The sequence below is a fragment of the Natator depressus genome, chromosome 6 (assembly GCF_965152275.1).
Source record: "Natator depressus isolate rNatDep1 chromosome 6, rNatDep2.hap1, whole genome shotgun sequence".
Lineage (NCBI taxonomy): Eukaryota > Metazoa > Chordata > Testudines > Cheloniidae > Natator > Natator depressus.
Genome location: NC_134239.1, coordinates 92208368 through 92229619, shown reverse-complemented (window position 1 = coordinate 92229619; position 21252 = coordinate 92208368). Strand labels below are relative to the sequence as shown.

Below are 21252 nucleotides of genomic sequence, written 5' to 3'. Positions count from 1 at the left end.
GATTTTCTTGTCATTACTTTCTCTGCCCAAATGAAAATTCAGAGATGAACTTGTAGCACAGCGAAGACTCACTGGTGCGGCACCTCCTGCTGGTCATCAGCTCTTTCCAGCCTCAGAGCGCCTCCCTCTGGCCGGTGTCTCACCTGCCTCAGGCCCTTTCTCTCTCCCGGACTCCGGTGCCCTTTTCCCTTGAGGTTCTGCCCACTGCACACACGGTTTCCCCTCTCCAGGGAACCCCCGCCCCCTATACCTACCTTGCCTCAGTGACTAATGCCAGTCATCATTGAGCCCCCTCTCACTGGGGCAAACTGCAGTCTGTAATGGCCACACACCATCGGCAAGGGGCTTGGACCAGCTGCCTTTACCTATCCCCAGACTGCACCTCTTTAGGCCTTGCACAAGGCCTCAGCCTGTGGAGTTTCCAGGCTGGAGCTCCCCAGCTCCTCTTGCCTTTCCCCAGCCCTGCTCTGCTCTGCTTCAAGTACCCTTTTCTCCCAGGCAGCTAGAGCCTTCTCCCTCCAAGGATGGAGAGACTCCTCCCTGCTTGTAGCCCCCAGCCCTCTTATCAGGGCCAGCTGGGCCTAATTGAGCTGGCCACACCTGTGGTCAGCTCCTCACCAGCCTCCCTCAGCTGCTCTCAATCCCTTTTACCTTGGAGTGGGGCAGCCGCCGCACTACAGAACTCTTCTGCTGTTATTACTGTTATCTTTACAGCACCTACAAGTAAGTTACAATCCTGATGTTCAGAGGTGTTAAGCAATGGTAACTCCCATTGACTTCAGTTGGAGGAATGGTGCTCTGTACCTATGAAAATCAGGCCCTAGGCTCTTTCTAGTAAAGACAAAGATGTGATGCCTGCCACAGACAGATAACATTCTCATGCAGCGGGGCACTTTCATGTTCTGTATAAGATTTAATCCAGACCAGATCCCTCTTTCCAACAACCAGTGCACATCTCCTGATTGAGAAGATTAAGGCAGACAGCAGTTCCAACACCTTGAGGGGGCATCATTCAGAGCCCAACACACTTAGGACAACATAAAACTTCTTGAGAATAGCCTGTCTGACACTGCATGTGGCCCTTTTGTGAGATGGCAGAGTTGTTAGGCAATTACAGAAGAGCATGTGACCTAACATGGCCAGTTACATGATTTCTGCAAGAAAACCCACCACTGCCTCTCCTTTGATCAGATCTGCTGATACTTGTAATGTTCAAAGACAGAGGGCTCAATGGCACCTCTGGCGGAAAACAAAATCAGACATACTACAGCAAGAATACAAGAAACCCGCCCACAACACTTCACATTGCACAGTAGCACAGGGACCCTGGTTACCAGCAATCCTTATTATGAACTCTCTAAGAAGTGGTCAAGGGCAGTTGGTTCAAAATCTATGTCTTTTAGCAGACAGCCTGCAACAAAGTGACATGCACATTGATACACAGGGTCAAGAAACCATCAGCAGGAAGGCCTTTTACAATGCTTTCCATTAAAAAGTCAACATATATCAACAGTTATCACAGGGTACTGGAATAACTGCAGCAATTCCTATTCCAAGCATAGAGAAATAACTGCACATGTTCAGATCCCTCTGGGTAGAAGACTGCTGGCAAGTGCTGATTTTTTAATGATCATCACGAGAGTGACAAAAGCACCAGTCATCCTATTTTACCTGTAACATTGTATGTCTTTATTTCTTATTACTGTCACTTTACTCTTTTTTTTTTACGACTCCTAGTCCTACTCCTGTGTGAAATCTAGTCACTTAACAAGACATTGAATTTTCTGATGACTGTGATTTTCTTTTTTCACCACAGAAAATGCTAGTTAGCAATGGAAGGCCATTTGCCTTATTTTTCTGGATATTATCCCAATGTCCACATGTGTTTACCGCTGCTCTCAAGTGGCTGACAACCTACAGAAAATAACTGCCTTAGTGACACAGATAGCTACAGAAAGATTTCCAATAGCTCAAGCAACAGAGGCCTGGTTTTTAGAACCCAAGATCCGGGGTTCTGTCGCTAATGCCTTGTGTCTGGCTGACAGCCATGTTTGTCTGTGTATGTGATCACAGAGCTGTTGCAGTGTCAGGGTAAGATTCAGAACCTCAGAGAGACATTCAGGGTGTAACGAAGGGCAGGAAACAGAACATTTGGGGGGAACAAGAACCAAAAAGCAGTTGTCAAAGAAGAAAATTACCTCTTTGAGGCAGCCCATGAAGTTGTTGCTGACCGGTGATCCAGGTAAATCTGCTGTACTTGGGCTCCCTCCTACATAGAAGAAGTCATCTGAACCCAGCATGGTGTAATCCTCTTGTGTGTAGCCCGTGGTAGTGAGGATTCCATCCACAGATATTGTCACCTGTTCAAGGGATATAATGGACAAAGAAAAAAATTCCCAGCAATGACCTTACAGTTCTGAGAAGGGCAAGTCGCCTCCCCTATGTTTTATATCACTTTTATTAAGGTTTTGGTGAGGTTTGGTTTTTTTAGTGCAGCCAAGTTCCATTTTCTGGTCTGCTTTGCCCACAACAGAAGCACTCCAGCTTCTATTCACCCCTGTTTTGTTACCTTAGTGCTCCCAAGCCAAGCAGGCGTTCCATCCGTCAAGAGGCTCTCCACTAAATCAGGCTAGAAAATGGAACTGTCCTCAGAAGAGATTGTTCGTCTTAGCTGATTTTATGATTAATTAGTATTTATATTAATGATTATTGTTAGTTAGTTAGTTAGTTATTATTCAGTCATTAGTAAAAAACACTACTGAAGTCAAAGTTGATATTTTTGTTTTTTTATTTTATTTTTTATTTGCTCACGGCACACTGACAATCATGCATTCGGGGAGGGATGGAGGGAAAGGATCTCACTTTCAATACATTATGGATGTGCATGCCATGGACCTAAGGGGAGACACGCCCACCACCCACCACCGCAAAATCAAAGAAAGGAACAAATTAAATTTTAAAAGCGCTGGCTGAATCATAACCAACACACTAATAATATGAAAGGAAGAAATTAACAAAAACTAATAAAATAAAATCAACCACACACCAGCAAGTGTGAGAGGAGCAGAGAAGAGAAAGAGAGAAAATGCAAAGCGTGCACACACCGCACTTTGACAGGCCCATGCCAATAAGATCTGGAGCCCGTAAATAAAGAGAGAAAGAGAGAGAGAAAGAAAATCTATTTCACACTTGCATGCAATCATCAAAAATGAAAACCAAACAGAAAACAAGATAATCATAAACAAAACAAAAAAGACCTCAAAAATCCCAAACCCCAAAACACATGGAGGGTGAAGGGGGAACGGAGGGGGAGGAGGGAAAGGAGGAAGTGAAAGTGATATGAATTTTGTTTAAAGGTTAGAAGGGTTTGTTAGTGGTTAGAAGGGGATATGGAGGAAAAAAGATAGAGGCCAATAGGAGAGGGACAGTCACCAGACGTGGACATGCCATGCAGAATGTGTAGTGAAACAAACAACCAGCTGAGCTCCTTTCGGCCATGGCAGGTGGAAAGTCAGAGAGAGAGAGAGAGAGCGATAGGGAGAAGTGGGAAGAAAGAGGAAAGCTCTGGCCAATTTGCCTTCAACAGCCGTTGCGACAACAAAAGGATGAGAGAAAAAGAGAGCCTTCACCACACAAACTAGAGGCCCTGCAATGGTTCTGAGATAAAAACCTTCAGAGAGTCAAAAGCAAAACAAACAAAAAGAGAGAAAGAAAGAAAGCTAAACTAAAAAGCAAAAGAGAGAAAAAAATCATCAGAGTGAAAAACAAAAAGAAAAAGGGAAGTGAAGAAACCAATGAAAGAAATTACCAAACCCCATTTCCAGAACAGTTGTGTTTGTTTTTGTTGTTTTGTTTTTTTCTTAAAGAAAATATTTTAAAAAATAAAGAGAAAAAAAAGGTGTTCACAGTGAAATCAAAAGAAAATCAAAAGAGGAAGTAAATATAAAGGTGGGGGGGAAAAGGGGAGTAAAGGGAGGAAAAGGCGGGTAACACACGGCAAACCCAAAAAAAGAGACAATAAGAATGATATCTACCAGACAATGTAGTTTGTTTACCATAGCGTGTCCAATGCCTGAGTGCTTTGCGGAAAAGGGGGAAGAAAGGAAATTAAAAAATCGTGAACAGAACGATTGTTAATTAAAATAACTAAAAGCAAAGATGAGTCGTTAGGGTGTTAGTACATTAGTTGGTTAGTAAAAATGACACATTGCATGAATGGTCTAGTGTTAGTCTTTCAAAAAAAGGCGTGGGGCGCCTGACACACACAGAGTGAAAGAGAGGACAATATGACCAGGACTCTATGGGAAACCATGCCTTGTAGATTGTAAAGAGGAAGGGAACTGCCTACTCTCCCTGCCTCCCATATATATTTTAGCACCACTCATCCAGAACTGGATTAAAATTAAAATTGCGCAATACTTACTTTTCAAAAGCCCATCAGGGTGTATTCCCCACCAACAACCCCTTCCTCCCCACAGATACACACACCGTCCACTCCTTTCAAGAGAGACCCCAGCAAAGTATTTTCTCCCAGCCACCCCCATCCTTCTTTCCCTGCCTCTCTTCTAAGCTCTGCTACCCTCAAGTATTGCGGAATTATCCTAAGCAAGGAACAATCTCCCGTGCCTGGAAGCTGTTGGCTGAAGATGAGCCCAAAGCCCTGGGGCTGTCCTTCCAGTCCCTTTATTTGCAGATTTCTTTAGAACAGGTGAATTCATGACTCTCAGGAAAGACATACAAAACACATGTGGTTGGATTGCCAATGTCCACTTGTAGCTCACCTGGGGTGCAGGAGTTAAACCCATTTTACCGATGAAGAAATTGCCTGTGTCAGACATTTGAGGTGGCAGGGGCAAAAGGTTGACAGCATTTAGCATGTCTCTTGTTGTCTCTAAGACTGCGTCTCCATTACTAGATGGCCCCATCCTACAACGGTCTCAGGCTGCAGGCTTGGCCTCCACTACCCAACTAAGTGCTGGTAATGAAATAAAGGGGAACCAGATCACGCAGTTATCAGTAAAACCCAGTTGGTTTAACGGAACCTTGGGGTTGTTTTTAAATGTCCTCTAGAGTCGTGTGGAAGCCAAGTAGGTTATCTGTACATGTGTTTACAACCAAGGAACCCAAGGCCCCTGTGGTGGAATCTCTGCAGTGTGGCCACCTTAGTTGTTAATGCCACAGTGCAGCCAGTGGAGACTTCATGGCCCAGGATCCAGTGCTCCATTCTGATCCAAACAGGCAAAAACAGATCCAAAAATGTACACAATGGGAGCTGTCCTGCCTCCTGCTACTGATTTCCAGGACATTTTTCAGAGTCCTGGATTGATTTAGGAGGCTGATTTGCTTGGAGACTGATTTGCTTGGAGGAAATTGTGTGGAATTGCAACACAATGTAATTATGTCCCAATTCCATTTTATTTGTTCTTAGAGAATGAATGATAATAATACTTTGCACTTATTGCCTTCTGTCCAAGGATCTCAAACTACTTTGAAACCTTCATCAAAGAAGCCTCATATCAACCTGTGTGACAGAGCAGTATTATTATCTCCATTTTACAGATGAGGAAACTGAGGCAGAGACAGGGAATGTGACTTGCCCAAAGTCACACAGTGACTCAATGACAGAGCTGCAGATAAAACCCAGGAATCCTGACTCCCAGTCTCCATTCTGACCACTAGACTGCACTTCCCCCCATGCATGTTCTGAAAGTGCTGGTGAAAGATAGCTACAATCCTGTCCCTGCTACACATTTCCCAAAAGACAAAACCAGAGATCTGTGTTAACTATAATAGAAAGAAGATAAATAAAAAGTTTTACATTGACATTAGCTCAAGGGAAATTCTGAGTTCACAGTCTGTCACTCTCTCTGAAGAGATTAACTACTGCATTAGTCGCTTGATCTAAGAAAACAAAGGACTTGATACTGTCATACCTTAGTTACAAAACATGTAACGACCAACCAAAAGTATTGGGCAAAGCCTCCCACATATGTCGGAAATTCTGATCTAATTTCCAGGAACACGGTCAAAAAATTATGTTAAAAATGGCATAATTTAAGATGTGGATTATATTATTAGATTTTCCTAAGTCTCATTTGAAAAAAATAACTATTTGCTTTCTGGAAAATGTATGTCCCCCCAATGTAAATATTTTCAGTCAAAAATGAGTAGGCAATGGAGTTTCTTATAAAATCTAAGGGCCCAGAGTAACTCTTCTGTGTCCCTTTTCTCTAGCAGGGCTGTAACTATGGGAATGGTTCAGAACCAGCAAAGGCTCTTCCACCTGTCTTCTCTATACTAAAAAAACGATACTATACTAGTCTTCTGTGCACATATATACTCTGGAGGTGATGGAGAGCAGATGATATATTGCATGTAAAAATATACACTATGTCCTTTATATCACCTTCCATCAGAAGATCTTAAATCACTTCATACATATCAGTGAATTAAGACTCACAACCCACCTATGTGATAGGTAAGTATTAGTATTGCTGTCTTTTACAGATGCGGAAATTGAAGGAAAGAGAAAGAAAGTGACACGCCCAGGAAATCGGTGGCAAAATCAGGAATAGAACTCAGATCCCCTAAGTCCTACTCCAATGCTTTTACCACAAGGCACTCCTTCTCTGTTTTATTATGGCATAAGACCATGGTATGATGAAGGTGTATAGTGGCCATAACCAATTCTGGCCCCTGCACCTTGAATGTGATAATACCTCTCTATCCCTCATGGCAGATATTAATGAATTATAAATCATTCTGTTGTTGAATTGTGTTTATTTTGCAGTCCAGACAGATTCTAGGAGTCCTCAATTCCCAGTGAAGTCAATAGAAATTAAGAGCACTCAGCACTTTGCATGACTGAGCCTTTAATCACCTCTGCACTGTGGTTTTTTTGGTTTGTTTTTTTGTTTTTTTTAAGAGTTTGGTCTCCTTGGTGGTTTGAAAAAGAATGAAACAGCCCTGCTATAACATCCCAGCTACTAGGCAATCAAGCAGGATCCTCTCAGAATTCAGGACCAAACAATAATGTTGTGAACAGACAAAACAGGATGTATAGAATATAATGTAAAATGCCAGGCTCTGCCTCATCTTCAGTGACGAGAACATGCTGCTGCTCTAACCCATGCCAAAAAGACCTAGTGTTATTTGTATTCAACTGTGTACTCAGAAAATAAAAGATATCAGCTAGAGAGGTATTTTTAAAGAGAGAGAGTCCCATTTATAATTCCAACTGCCAACCCTCCCCATCACCACTTCCTCAAGATCTAAACCAGCTCTGGCAAGCAGCAAGGATGCATTTTGCTCTGGCTGCTCTTTGACGTTGAAAACTGATTTCCCAGAAAAATAAAAAGTACCATTAGCTAAAATGGCCTATAAACCAGAAAAAGATATTCAGAGAGCATCCATTCTGAAAACATCTAAAAATAAATAAAATGGAACCAATAAATAAAGTGATATATTCAGACCATTCCAGACTGACAGCTGTATCTCCCTCTACTGGACCGATGGGAGTATTTTAATGAAACAGGATCATTAAGGCCCATCCACTGCATAAGAAATTAAATTTATAACTGCATGTGAAATAGTAGAACTAGACAAATTTTGACTTCAGTGATAACCCTGCTGTCGCATGTAATTTAGAACAGAATTTGGTCTGATTGAATATAATCCTCCAGTTTACACACAGACATGTCGAATATGTAAAAACACGGCATCTTGGATATTGTAGAAACATGGCAATTGCTGTAATGTATTAGACATCTCTCTCTAGTCTGTTTCCAACAGTGGATATTTCAAAAGAAGGTGTAAAATCCCCATAATGGGCAATTATGCACTAACACACCAATGGGTGAAGATTCTTCCTGATGTCAGGCTCTCGCTGGTTTATGACGTGAAGCAAGAGGATTGTTATCCCATATACATTGTTATGCTAGCTAGTGTAAATGTTCCAAAAAGGCTGCTTTCTCAGCCAGTAAAGTTATATAAACTGGAATAACACCATGAGGATTTGTGTAAACATTCACATTAACAAGCAAATGGACAGATCACACTGTTTATGTAAACTGATTTAAAATCTCAGTTTGCAAGCTGTTTACACAGTGTTTACCAATCAATAAGACACTAAACAGTTTATATCCATAATGTAAACCTCATTTGTCATGCAGTGGATGGGCCTAAGTGACTTGATCTATTCACCAGCTTCCAAAGCAATGTTATTTAATTTTATCTTATCTATTTATACACACATTTAGATTTCATGAGTGAGCTTTCAATATTTTAAGGCTAGCTGACTAGCGAAGACATCACCTGACAGAGCTGTCCGCTTAAAAAAGTGACAGGAAGAGTTGTAAAGTTACAGTGACAAGAATCAGATTAAGCCATTCCAAAGCGGCGCGTTTGTGGTTTTTCTCTTTGTTTTCTTTTTTGGTCCTTCCATTTTTCCAGTCCTCACAGTCAACAGAAGAGTCTCATCAGCAGAGACACAAGCAATAAAACAGATCACAGAACAGAAAAAAATAAAATAAAAAAGAACAGAGAAACAAAGAGATTCGGAAAGACTCCAGCCAATTAACTCCCAAGCTACAAAGTTAAAATAACCAACACACACACACACACACACACACACACACACACACACACACAGAGAAAAGAAAAAAGTAAAGGAAGAAACAAACACTTTAAGAATTAGACTTATGACATCATGGCAATGGTTAAATCAATTAACAAAACATAAAGAAGACGAAGGGTGGGGGATTAAACAGTTAGCTGTGGAAAAAACCACTCTGTTCCCACAGTATTTAAATGCAACAAGAATATTACTGATAAGATTGAAATGTAATTAAGGACATAATAAAAGAAAGAAAGAAAAAAGAGAAAAGGAAAAGGGAGATGAAAGTAAAGTCAAGTCACAAGTTTTATTATTAAATCAAACTGGGGAAAAATAGACAAAAATGAATAAGTGGAAATGGAGATATCACAACTGGGCTACATTCCCATTGACTACTGGTATTTCATTGTCCATTGGATAACTGAGAGACATCTGGGAGGGTAAAAACACTTTGATGTACTTCACCGAGCATCCCTATTTCTGTATCACCTGCCCCCATGTCTGCCCAGATAACACTAGAGAGAAGCCTTCCTGGCGTTCTCACTCCTTCACCATTACCTGCCGCAGGTTGCGCGTCACTTTAACGTCATGCCAAGCGTTGTCATTGAATTTGCCATTGACAGGCTCCACAATGGCCTCGAAGGCCCCGGACCCCAGGTTAATGACCAAGGAGACCGCGCCGTCTTTCAGAGCCAGGTTGACGTAATCAGCTGACTTGCCCGTGTGGAGGATAAGCCCGTTACGTTGCCACGTCTTGAAGGAGAGGGTGATCTCGTCGCTACTGCTCTGGATGGGGTTCTGGGACAGGTCGTAGCAAAGGTACTCTGAGCCACGGAAGGTGGCCACATTTTCATCTCTCGCTGAAAAAGAAGAAACAGAGAGAGAGCTGGTTAGTATTTTCCTTGCTAAGAACAGAATTAAAATCATTATTAAACTACTCAAAAATCTCATGGCTTTCTTAGTGTTCTTCTGTTGTTCCTGTGGACTGTGTTGTCTCTGTTGTAGTGTAGCTATCAACAGACTCAATAGTAGGGTCCTCAATCCCTGTTAAAATCAATATATTGGCTCCACTTCCATTGCAGACAGCACTGATTCCATGGAAGACATTCCAAGGTAGCACAATAGTGGCCAGAAGAAGGTAAATGTTAAAACTTACAATTGTGCTACAAATGAATTTACATTTTTATCAGAAGCATGAGGGAATGACCTCCAATGTAACCATCACACTACCACCTGCCCAAAAAGATTCCAAAAGGAGTGAATAATGTGCCTCTGACCACTACCATACTGGTAATGCCATGCCAGACACCCGCCTGAACTGCTGTTGGGAGTATATCTGAGATGGTATCGAATCTAATTCTGGTTGATTTGTCCCTTTGTTCCAAGGACATACTGAAGGGGTAAAATGAGTCACTGCCTCAAGTTCTCTCCTTTTGAAAGTCACAGTGAAATCCAGGTCAGAACACTGACACCGATCTGAAATGGACAGGGTAGCAGTAAACTCTTCTAGGTACTTCTAATTGCAGTACTTAGCACAGATCTTTGCCTGCTGGACGACACTACTTAGAGAATCCTTAATAGGCAGATGCATCTCTTTGCAGAGCAAAATAAAGCACGGAGGATTGTTGGCAGCACACAACAAAGTCTCTCTTTCTTTGCAAAAAACCCCCAAATTTCCTGTGTGTACAGTACACTAGGGCATGACCAGCAAACTCATTTCCTCTGGTGACTGGAGGCAGCATTTGAACTCAGCTCTGCAGAGAGGAAAGTAGGGTTCCCACATTTCTAATTGCTGGTAACCAGACCCCCAAGGTCCTTCCCCCTGCTCTGCCTCTTCCCCCAAAGCACCACCCCTTCCCCACCTCTTCCCCCCAAGGCCTTGCCTCTGCTCCACCTCTTCCCCAAAGGCTCCATCCACGTCACTCGTTCTTCTCCCCTCCTCCCCCCGTCACTCACTGGATCATCTCCACCTTCTTCTCCTGCCCCCGCTGGGCTCCCTCTGCTCCGGGACTGGGACAGGAGCTGCTGCATACTGACAAGGAGCCTGCCTGCATGTAGGAGGCAGCCCCAGCTGGAGCCGGTTAGTGACCCGGAGTGTCCCCCCACCCAATGGTAATTGGACTTTTGGTGTCCAGTCAGTACATCTGAACAGATACTGCCAGGTCCCCTTTTCAACTGGACTTCCCAGTTGAAAACCAGGCACCCGGCAACCCTAAATGGCAGCTGGACACAGAAGCCAAAAACTGGACTGTCCGGGTAAAACCAGGATGATAGCAACTCTAGAGGACACACTAACATATAAATCCAACTTGCAACCTAAATGCCTTTTTCACACCACCAATTCCCTGTCTCCTGCAGTCCCTCAGAAATGTCTTTTTCTTCTTCTTCTTTTAATCATCTAGCAGAGTTGAAAAAGGAGGAAGTTTTGTGCTTTTTAAAAAATATAAAAGCTGGAGTGAGCTGTGTATTAGGTCGTTTCACATGGATAATTAACTGGTTTTGACAAACTGTTCTTTAACCATTAGGGTTTTTTCATTGACTAATAACTAAGAATCAATGTTCTTGAAAGATTTCTTGCTCGTTTTCATCCACCAGTAAAGCAGCCAAATCCAGTGATGTTCCTGCCACAGCACATAACACGCTCAGATGTGACTGGAGAGTCAGCCACTCAACTTGAATCAAGTATAGGGGGGCAATACAAAATGTGGGTTGTGAAGCTTGCAAAATGGCTGAGAGTGAGTAGCACATTGTAAACAGGGTATTCAGGGGACTGATGCACATTCCATGGCTCCTCACGTTATCAGCACAGTGGAATCTTGTTGAATCCCACCCACAAATGGAAGGCTGAATGTGAAATTCCTGGATGGCACAATCAAACTGCAGTCACTCCCATGTCTCTTGCATTAGGCAGGAGACCATTCTGTTGCCACACTGACACATTAGCAGCACTTCTTTGCTTCATTTTGTCTCATTTAGTCCAAGCAAAGATTCAGCAGAACCCCTTAATAAGAGACTGAGGGAAAGGGAAGTTACTTAATTTATTGTAATTGGAGTTCTTCTAGACGTGTGGTTCTTATCTGTATTCCACTCTGGGGTATGCACACACTTCATGCACCTGAGACTGGAGAATTCCTACAAGTAGTGTCTGTTGGTCCATGGCTGAACCCCTCCTCTCCTCATGCTCCACACCAAAAGTATAAGGATAGGGCGGACTGACTGTCTCTCCCCTTCCTTCTCTACCACAAATCCTGTCATGGTCCGAAGCAGAGGGGAAGGAGGGCAAGAAGTGAAATACAGATAGGGACCATACAGCTTGAAGAACTCCAGTTACAATAAGGTAACTAATTTCCCTTTCTTCAAGTGCTGGTCTCTATTTGTATTCCACTGTGGGTGACTGATGAGCACATTTAGAGAGGCGCATAGTGCAAGGATACCGGCTGGGATGATTTAGTTGGGGATTGGTCCTGCTTTGAGCAGGGGGTTGGACTAGATGACCTCCTGAGGTCCCTTCCAACCCCGATATTCTATGATTCTATAATATTGCTGCTTGCAGAACTGCTGTCCCAAGGGATGCATCAGTGGCGGAGTCCTGGACCAAGGTGTAAAGCCTCACCAATGTGTGGATGGAGCTCCACATAGCTGCCCTGGAAATGTCAAGCAGTGGTACCTCTGGAAGCAATGTTACTGAGGATGCTTGTGCCCTTGTAGAGTGAGCCTTTACCCCCTGTTGGGGAGAAAGCTGTGTGAATGGATAATAGAGTAGAATACAGCTAGAGATCCGCTTAGGGTATGACTCCACTGCAATACAAGACCCACAGCACAGCCGAACCTGGCCCAGGTCAGCTGACTCAGGCTCACAGGGCTTGGGCTGTGGGGCTAACAATTGTAGTGTAGACGTTTGGGCTCAGGCTGGAGCCCAGGCACTGAGACCCAGGGTTTCAGAGCCTGGGCTCCAGCCCAAACCTCAACATCTACACTACAATGTTAAGGCCAGCATCCTGATCCCCACGAGCCCAAGTCATCTGACCCAGGCTCTGAGACTTGGTGCTGCGGGTCTTTTACTGCAGTGTAGATATGCCCTTAGAGATACAGCTTGCCTTCATACTCGTTCTGCTATGACAACAAGACAGTCTAGATGACTTCCTGATCTGTTTCATTCTCTGACAGGAGAATGCCAATGCTCATCACACACAGAGGGAATGAAGTCTTCGCTCCTCACCCAAGGCCCAGGGCTTCGGGAAAAACACGGGTAAGTGAATGGACTCGTTCATTGAAATTCCAAAACTATTTTAGGGATGAACTTTGGGTGTAATCATAGTGAGACTTTACCTTATAGGCTATTGTGTACAGTGGATCATTCACTAAGGCCCTAAGTTCACCTACCCTTCAGGCCAAAGTGACAGCAGTGAGAAAGGGGAGTTTCATTAACAGGTGAGACATGGAACACGTAGCTAGCAGTTCAAAGCTTGCCTCATCTTAAGGGTAAGAAGACTGTCCAACATATTTCGGCTGTCTGTGGAGAGAGATGTTTTTGCTGAGCCCAGAGAGAGAAATGTTTCCCCTTGGAAAGGTGACATTTTCTGGTGGAAACTTTTCTGATATTTTAAAGACTGATTTGCACCACCCCAGAGCAGGAACATTCTAGGCTTGACACCCATCAAATACCAAGCCATGAGATGAAGAGCATTGGGGTTGGGATGCCTGACCCTGCCATTTTTCTGGATCAAGAGATCCAGAAAGGTCCAAACGCTAATAGATGGATGAGATAACACTGGTAGGAGGCTTGGAAACCAGAACTGTCTGGGCCATCTGGGGACAATGAGGATGACTTGTGCCCTGTCTAGTTGACTGTTCCGTAGAACATGAGGTAACTACCAGGATGGAAGGGAACAGAGACTGCTCCTCCCTGCTTTATTCTATAAAAATGGCAGTTATGTTGTTTGACATTATCAGGACATGCTGGGATTGTATGAATGGTAGGAACGCTTTGCAAGCCTCTCCTACTGCTCTCAGTTCCAGAAAATTGATGTGTATTCTGTCTTCCCGAGGAGTCCAAGTGTTTTGTGCTGTGTAATCATCCATGTGGGCTCTTCAACCTATCAGGGAGATGTCTGTAATTATGGTCTCGTCAGGTGTGAAAGAGAACTCCCATACACACATAACCAGGGTCTCTCCACCAAGCCAGAGAGGTCTTCACCTCAGAGGGAATTGTCACTATAATATTCATGCTGTGCTTGCTCAGCGCATATACCGTTTGGAGCCAAGCTTACAGGTAAAGGAGATGGGGTCTTGTGAATGGCATCACATAAGTACATGGCGCCATATGCCCCAGAAGAGTAAGGAACAGCCAAACTCACGTAATGAAGGTTGTGTGTAATTACATCTATCAGAGTGTCCATGGTGCAAAATCTGTCAGTGGGGAGGTAGGCCCTCACCCCTGATTTAATCCAGTGTCGTTCCTATAAATTTATGAACTGTCTTGCAGTCAGGGTAGGCGGCTCCGCATTTATGCAGATTCCCAGGGATGCTAAAAGGTGAAGCAATGACGAAGTTGACGTTAAGGCTTCGAGGCAAAACCTGCTATTCAGAAGCCAGTACTCCAAGTACAGAAAGATGGTGGAGCTGGCTTGTCTGAGCTGAGAACACTTCTCTAAAGACTCTGGGAGCTATAGCTAACCCGAAATGGGAGCACCCTGTATTAATAGTGTTGGGAGTCCACCACAATTTGAGGAATCATCTGTGAGAGGGGTGAATATCCACATGAAAGTGCGAGTCTTTCATACTGAAAGCTGTGAACCATGTGCCTTTTTCTAGGAATGGTATTATCGATGTCTATGTAACTATACAAAATTGCAACATGTGAATAAAAATACTGACACAGGGTGAGAATGGGTCTCCAGCCTCCTTTCCTCTCAGGGCAAGAAAATATTTTGAACAGGAGCCTTTTCCACAATGTTCAGGGGGTACCTGCTGTATTGCTCCCCATTGGAGAAGAGACTATACCTCCTGAAGGAGGATTCTCTCATAAGAGACGTTCCTGAAAAGGGGAAGGGGGTTTTGAAGAAGGTGCACAGAGAAACTTGACGGTATACCTGGAATGGATGATATCCAACAACCACTTGTCTGTTGTTATTGCCTCTCTGTGTGCCCACGGCTGGTTCCAGGAGATTCTCGATCCCCTGTCTGGGCTGAATTCCCTGGGTGGAAGTGAATCTGGTTCCACAGGAATATCTGACTCTTCCAAAGATGAAAAGGTTGGATCCAGGTCCATCAGCAGTGCTGATGGTTCCCTTGAGAGGAAATCGTAGCTAATGGTCAGGACAAAGGATGGACTTTTTTCCAGAGTCCTATATTCCCACAGGCATTTATCTCTTTCCCTGGTGAGGATCAGTCTCGATAACAATGAAAATTGTGGGTCCAGGAGGACGAAGATATCGTCCGAACTGGTATAAGTCACCAGCACCTTTGGAGGTTGTATCTTTTCACCTGTACCGTTGGAGTAGGTGCAGAAGGTGATTCTTTATGGGGCCAGGATGGTATTGACACTGAATGTGATTTCTATGGTACTGAAGATTCCCAGTCCTTCAGGTCCCGGTGCTTCATTTTAAGTGGCACCGCAATCAGTGTTGAGGTCGATGCAGAGGCTGTTACTGAAGGAGTTTTGCTCTACGAGTCTTTTGAACTCGCCCATGTGGCTTTGGATGACCTAAACCTTTATAGTTTGGACATGACATCTCCCTCTACTTGGAGGGGGTCAGGGAGGGATCTCTCCTCTTAGAAAGTCTAGGAGAGGATCTGTTTTTGTGTTTGTGAGCATGAGGACACTTTTACTTTCATGGGGACGGCTAACCAAAGGGTCCTTCTCTCTGCCCCTCTCCACTCCGGGGTCAGGCATAGTACTAGGAGATGCACTCCTTGCTGACTCTGATCAGTGTACAGGGAGCTCTCCCCAGCTGATTGTGACTGAGGCCTCACTGCATGCTCCATAAGGTACTTCCAAAGCCAAAGTTCTCACACCTGCCATGTTCTGCTGGAAAAAGAATGGCAGATACTACACTGAGCAGAGAGATGAGTTTCTCTGAGGCAGTGCTGCTTGTTGTCGCTGACCCAAATGAAGCAGGGACAGAAGACACAGCTTTTGAAGCCCAGTATTCTGAGTATAATCTGAGTCCCACACCAGGAGGCCAGGAGGGTTCATCGGGGTAGGGATTCTCTCACTAACTTTCTGGAGTTATCAAAACACGAATTGCAAAAAACTAAGAATAATATACAACTGTGAATATTTACAGGAATATTTACAGAGAAAGGAAAAGCTCCAAACACTAGAGGATTCCATCTCAGGTCATGTGGCAGTAAGAAGGAACTGAAGAGATGGTTGGTCAGCACTCCACCTCCTACTCCCTTGTACCCTCAGTGCCGAGCATGAAGAGACTAGGGGCACGGGTGCAGTGCAACGGATGCTACTCGCAAGAATTCTCAGTCTCAGACACATGGACTGCATGTATGCCCAAGAGTGGAACACAGATACGGACCAGCACTGGAAGAAGAAAAAATTATTTCCTGTCACAACTACCCCTGAGAAATAATCGTGTGTTGATGTTTGTGTCCTCAGGTCATGAAGCAGGAGCATCATGTTATGACATGAACCCATAACGTCATCAAGTGATAGCACTGCAGTGTGAGGTCTGAAACACCACCTAGACCCTTTAATAGCCTTGCAAGAGGGGCTCACGGGATGGATCCATAAAAATCTGAGCTTTCTCTGGGAGTGGCAAGGAAGGTAATAACTAATGTATATTTGTGCTTGTGAGAGCATTTGTGTGTGTACATAAGCATGTTTGAGAGTAGGTCACACACCTACATTTACACAGCACCAAGGAATACCCATGTTTATGTTAATAGACAGCCACCCCAGCCATAGAGGACTGACATTGATTGCACTTCTGAAGTAGTCAGAGCCAAGAGCTTAACATTCTTTACTATGGTAATTTCTCTGCCTAGTCACTTCTGATCTGAAGGAAGGAAATGTGTTACAATCAAGTCGGACACACGCTCTATATACCTGCAGGTAATTCTGATCAAAATAGCTAGCATCTGAGGTCAGGAGTCAAATGCAATCATTATGACTAAGTCATTTCCCCACAGCCACAGATTTGTGAAGCATTGAATACACATTTAATGGCCTTTTTCTGGGAAGGTGGGGTGACTGTTAGCTCAACATAAGGTATATTAATAGGTCTCACTTCCAGTCTCCCGGTCATAGAATATCAGGGTTGGAAGGGACCTCAGGAGGTCATCTAGTCCAAACCCCTGCTCAAAGCAGGACCAATCCCCAATTAAATCATCCCAGCCAGGGCTTTGTCAAGCCTGACCTTAAAAACTTCTAAGGAAGGAGATTCTACCACCTCCCTAGGTAACGGTCACTTAGATAGAATGCTGCTGGCCATCAGTGCAAGGGATAAGGAGAAGGGTATATTAAAAATCTGAATAGTAATTTAAGGCATCAACTGCAGATCCATCAAAATAGGGCAGAGAAAATCCAAGATGTTTCACTTACACTCCCTATTTGTACAGATTGTTTTGATATGAAGCTTTCAATCCATACTCTATGCACAGAGTCATTCATCTGGTATTTTCTGCTCTGAAACTACTTCAAACAGGCATGGGCATAAAAGTTTTATTTTTGTTTTTTATCAGTTTTTAGTTCATGTGTGGATCTTGGATCCTAATTCCAAATTGAGTATAGAATTTGGGTATGAATCATCCCAAACTAAGATCCCATTAGGGATCCCATCCTAAAATGTACAGGATGGGCAAGATTCACACCAGTCTGCCCTATATCTTACAAGCAGAGCTCAAAAGGCAATTTATTTTCTGTACCGTTTTGGAGAGGAAGCACATTCTAACCAGAGTGTCATGATTTACAGTGGGAAGGGCCCTAAATTCATTATGTTCCACCCAAAGAATTCCTATTGCTTAATGTTAGTCATTCCTTGCCCTTCTTTGGCAGCTGCTGTACACACTACCCTGAAAAGCTAGATGTCTCTGCCTGTTAAAAGCCCACTCGTTCCTATCTGTTTTATGAAGATAACAACAATGAAGGTAAAGTCCTTTGAAACCACTGGATAAAAAGTGCTAAGTAATTATTAATAATTCCCACTGGGCATTAGCCATTAATGCATCTTCAGTGGAAAACAAGGAATTGCCAAGCAATCTTTATAGTGGCCAGCTAATAGCTTTACTAGTCCCTGGCATCAACTGGTTGGAATTTCACACAGCTCCAGGAAGCTGTCCAGAGAAGAGTGTGTGCTGGGTATCTCTGTTCTAGTGGATTTTTCATTGTTTGCAAAGCATGGATGATTGTGCTGTTATCTGTGTGAGATTTTGCAGTTTCCCATTTGAGAGGAAACATTAAATTCCAAGCCTTTTAGATGGAGAGAGATGCTTTTGGCTGTTGGCTGGAGAGAGGCAATGCTAAAAAGGTCTGAAAAAAGTGTGGAGGTGTCTCATCACCCCCACATCTGGCCATCCCCCCACCTAGCAATCAGTTCTGCCCCACCCCACAAAACAATCCTGTTGTCCCACTCCCCACATCAATTCTACCCCCATATTTGCTCTGCCCCAGTCCCCACCATCAGTTCTGCCTCTCCAGCCTCATATCTATTCTTCCCTTCTGTTCCCTTTGCCCTTGCAATGTCACCAGCCTGGATATCCCATTGGTTGCCTCTTGACATAAAAGTCTCTGTGCCTTTTACCCTGCTGCCCCTTAGACTTGGAAGGGAGGGATACAAAGCAGTATTCACAGGAAGGGTGGGCACTTGCTGCTGATCTTCCTAGGAGCTGATGTTTAGATACCACGGTGATGGGAGTTGGATAAAAACTTTAAAAGCCCCTTCTCCCTGCCAGCCACAGCACAAGGGTGAATTCTCATCACAGTCCTGAATAACTGTTTTTTTTTATTTCTTTGGCTTTGCATTTCTCACAGCTTATCTTTTACTCTCCTCACCTGCATCATTCTAAAATGTGGTGATTTAAATGATCAGATTTATCTCCAGAGAGAAACCCCTCAAGTCATGGGATCATTCAGCAAAATGCAAAGCAAAATGGCACAAAGCATCCAGGGTGGGTAGATTTGTATTCCCATTGTGTAGCAGGATCTGGGGGGATAGGATATGGCAGCATCATGAACATGGGATTCCAGAATCAGTTCTCCCAGCAGCCTCCCCATTGTGCAGGTATCTCTCTACCTAATGGTTGCTATGCAACCCACCAGCCCACCTGGTGCATGGCATACAGTGTACAATTGTAAGATGCTCCTATGCTTGCTGAAAGTGTGTGTGTGTGTGTGTGTGTATGTGTGAGACAGAGTGTGATATGAATGCGTGTGTAAGTGTGTGATTGCACTCTTCATTTCCCAGCTGCTTATCTTCAATACTGCAACACTCCCTTGTAGAAATCCAAGGATGTATTGGGATGCTGCTAGTAACAACTCCAACCCCACAGGCACGGATAAAACTTCCTACAACCCCCCTACAATCCAAATCAGATACAACAACATAGCAAAGCAGACACCTCAGCACTAAGATAAAGTTAAAGCTCCACCTATTGATGGAGGTGCTGCCTACATAAATCATTACAACCCATTGCCTGATTGCGCAAATTCAAATTATGCCTTTTATATCCATGAAGTTACTCAGTTTCACCAAAGAGATGTTACATTAGCAATCATGATTTTATCGCGACTCTGGCAATTTTGGGATGGGTTTTTACCTGCCTCGTGAAAACATGATGAAAGCTGCCAACTCACAAAGTTCCCCTTGTTCAAAATGGCCACCATCTCTTATTACAGTCAATGCGGCTGACTTCGTCAAGGTGGCCACCATTTCCCTACAGTCTCTTTGCACATGGAAGTGAGGGAGTCATTAATAAAGAGGGTTGCCACCTCCCACTGTCTTCAATGAGGTTGAAGCCATTCCCACAGACAAAATGGCTGCCACACTGGTTCAAGGGGCTAAAGAGGACACGGGGACTATGAGGAGCAGCAAAAACACTATGAAAGATGGATGGGAAGAGTGAGGGCACTGGGGGAGCATGAGTCTAGGGGTTACAGGAGAATGGGGTATGGGGAGAAGAGAGACTGAGGAGGGTGTTAAACACCCTCAGAGGAGTTTGCTCTTCTTAGTTCACAGTTAGGATCTCTATCTGGATCCCAAGCCCCACACCACCACCATTCTCCTAGTTCAGCCTATTATAAAGATAAGAGAATCTGGAGCAGGAGTCAGATTCCAAATATCCCCCAACACAAATTGTTTGGACCTGGGTTTTTGATTTAGATGTAAGATCTCTAGTATTCATCTAATAAAATGGCATCTGCTAACCCTGGTAAAAAAAAAAAAAGGACTGGGTTGAAATTAAGAAAAGGAAAATGTAGGCTGAATATCAGGGAGCTCTGTGAGGCTGAAGCAGCGTCTTCCCAGTGGAAGCGGTGGGACCACCATTGTTTTGGACACTTGCAACTAAAGTAGACAAAGCCCTGGAGAACTGCCTGTGGGGAGCCTGCACTGACAACACAAGCAGATGGAGGTGAAGATTTTCTTTGATAACCACAGAGATGAGGGGAAGGATATTCCTATCTGAGATCGATTGAAGAAGGGCCAGGAGGAAAGCCTGTTCCTGTTGGGCCCCCCTATGCTTGAAAAGCACAAGAAAAGGAGTGGAAAGACAGATGCAGACAAATAGCATTGAACTAGACACTCCTGCACTTGTGATGGCATCAGTCTAACATAAGAACATAAGAGCAGCCATACTGGGTCACAGAGTAGCAGCCGTGTTAGTCTGTATTCACAAAAAGAAAAGGAGTACTTGTGGCACCTTAGAGACTAACCAATTTATTTGAGCATAAGCTTTCGTGAGCTGCAGCTCACTTCATCGGATGCATTCAGTGGAAAATACGGTGAGGAGATTTATATACACACAGAACATGAAAAAATGGGTGTTATCATACACACTGTAAGGAGAGTGATCACTTAAGATGAGCTATTACCAGCAGGAGAGCGGGGGGGGGTGGGGGAGGGCGGGGAAAGAAAACCTTTTGTAGTGATAATCAAGGTGGGCCATTTCCAGCAGTTAACAAGAACCTCTGAGGAACAGTGGGGGCGGGGGGGAATAAACATGGGGAAATAGTTTTACTTTGTGTAATGACTCATCCACTCCCAGTCTCTATTCAAGCCTAAATTAATTGTATCCAGTTTGCAAATTAATTCCAATTCAGCAGTCTCTCATTGGAGTCTGTTTTTTTGGGTCAGACCAAAGGTCCATCTAGCCCAGTATCCTGTCTTCCAACAGTGGCCAATGCCAGGTGCCCCAGAGGGAATGAACAGAACAAGTAATCATCAAGTGATCCATTCCCCTGTCACCCATTCCCAGCTCCTGGCAAACAGTCTACCAGAAGCGGTCACTCTTGCTGTTGAGCAGAAAGCTTTTTGGGTGTCCTGGCAGTATGAAGTTTAAGTAGAAAATAAATTACATTAAGAGACTAATCACAATAATGACTCAACAATTATCTTCAAAATGATCCTTTTACAAAGTATATTGTTGCATTTTAGGGTTCTAATAATGTTTCTTAAAATGCTATGGGG

The 21252-nt window shown here is 43.8% G+C and overlaps 1 protein-coding gene across 27 annotated transcripts in view; it reads right to left on the bottom strand.

The window, feature by feature from the left end:
• Positions 1-21252, bottom strand: part of NRXN3 (neurexin 3) — a 1373290-nt gene that overhangs the window by 982515 nt on the left and 369523 nt on the right. For 16 of the 27 annotated variants that reach the window (XR_012639977.1, XR_012639978.1, XM_074956036.1 and 13 more), the window contains 3 exons: positions 9173-9474; positions 4056-4079; positions 2199-2360 (listed from right to left, as the gene is read on the bottom strand). Coding sequence is in view for 25 of the 27 variants with exons in the window: in XM_074956036.1 (XP_074812137.1) it covers positions 2199-2360; positions 4056-4079; positions 9173-9474 (488 nt within the window). In the remaining 2 variants the exon portion in view is untranslated. The remainder of the gene's footprint in view (positions 1-2198; positions 2361-4055; positions 4080-9172; positions 9475-21252) is intronic. The other 11 variants (XM_074956032.1, XM_074956033.1, XM_074956042.1 and 8 more) reach the window with 1 other exon arrangement.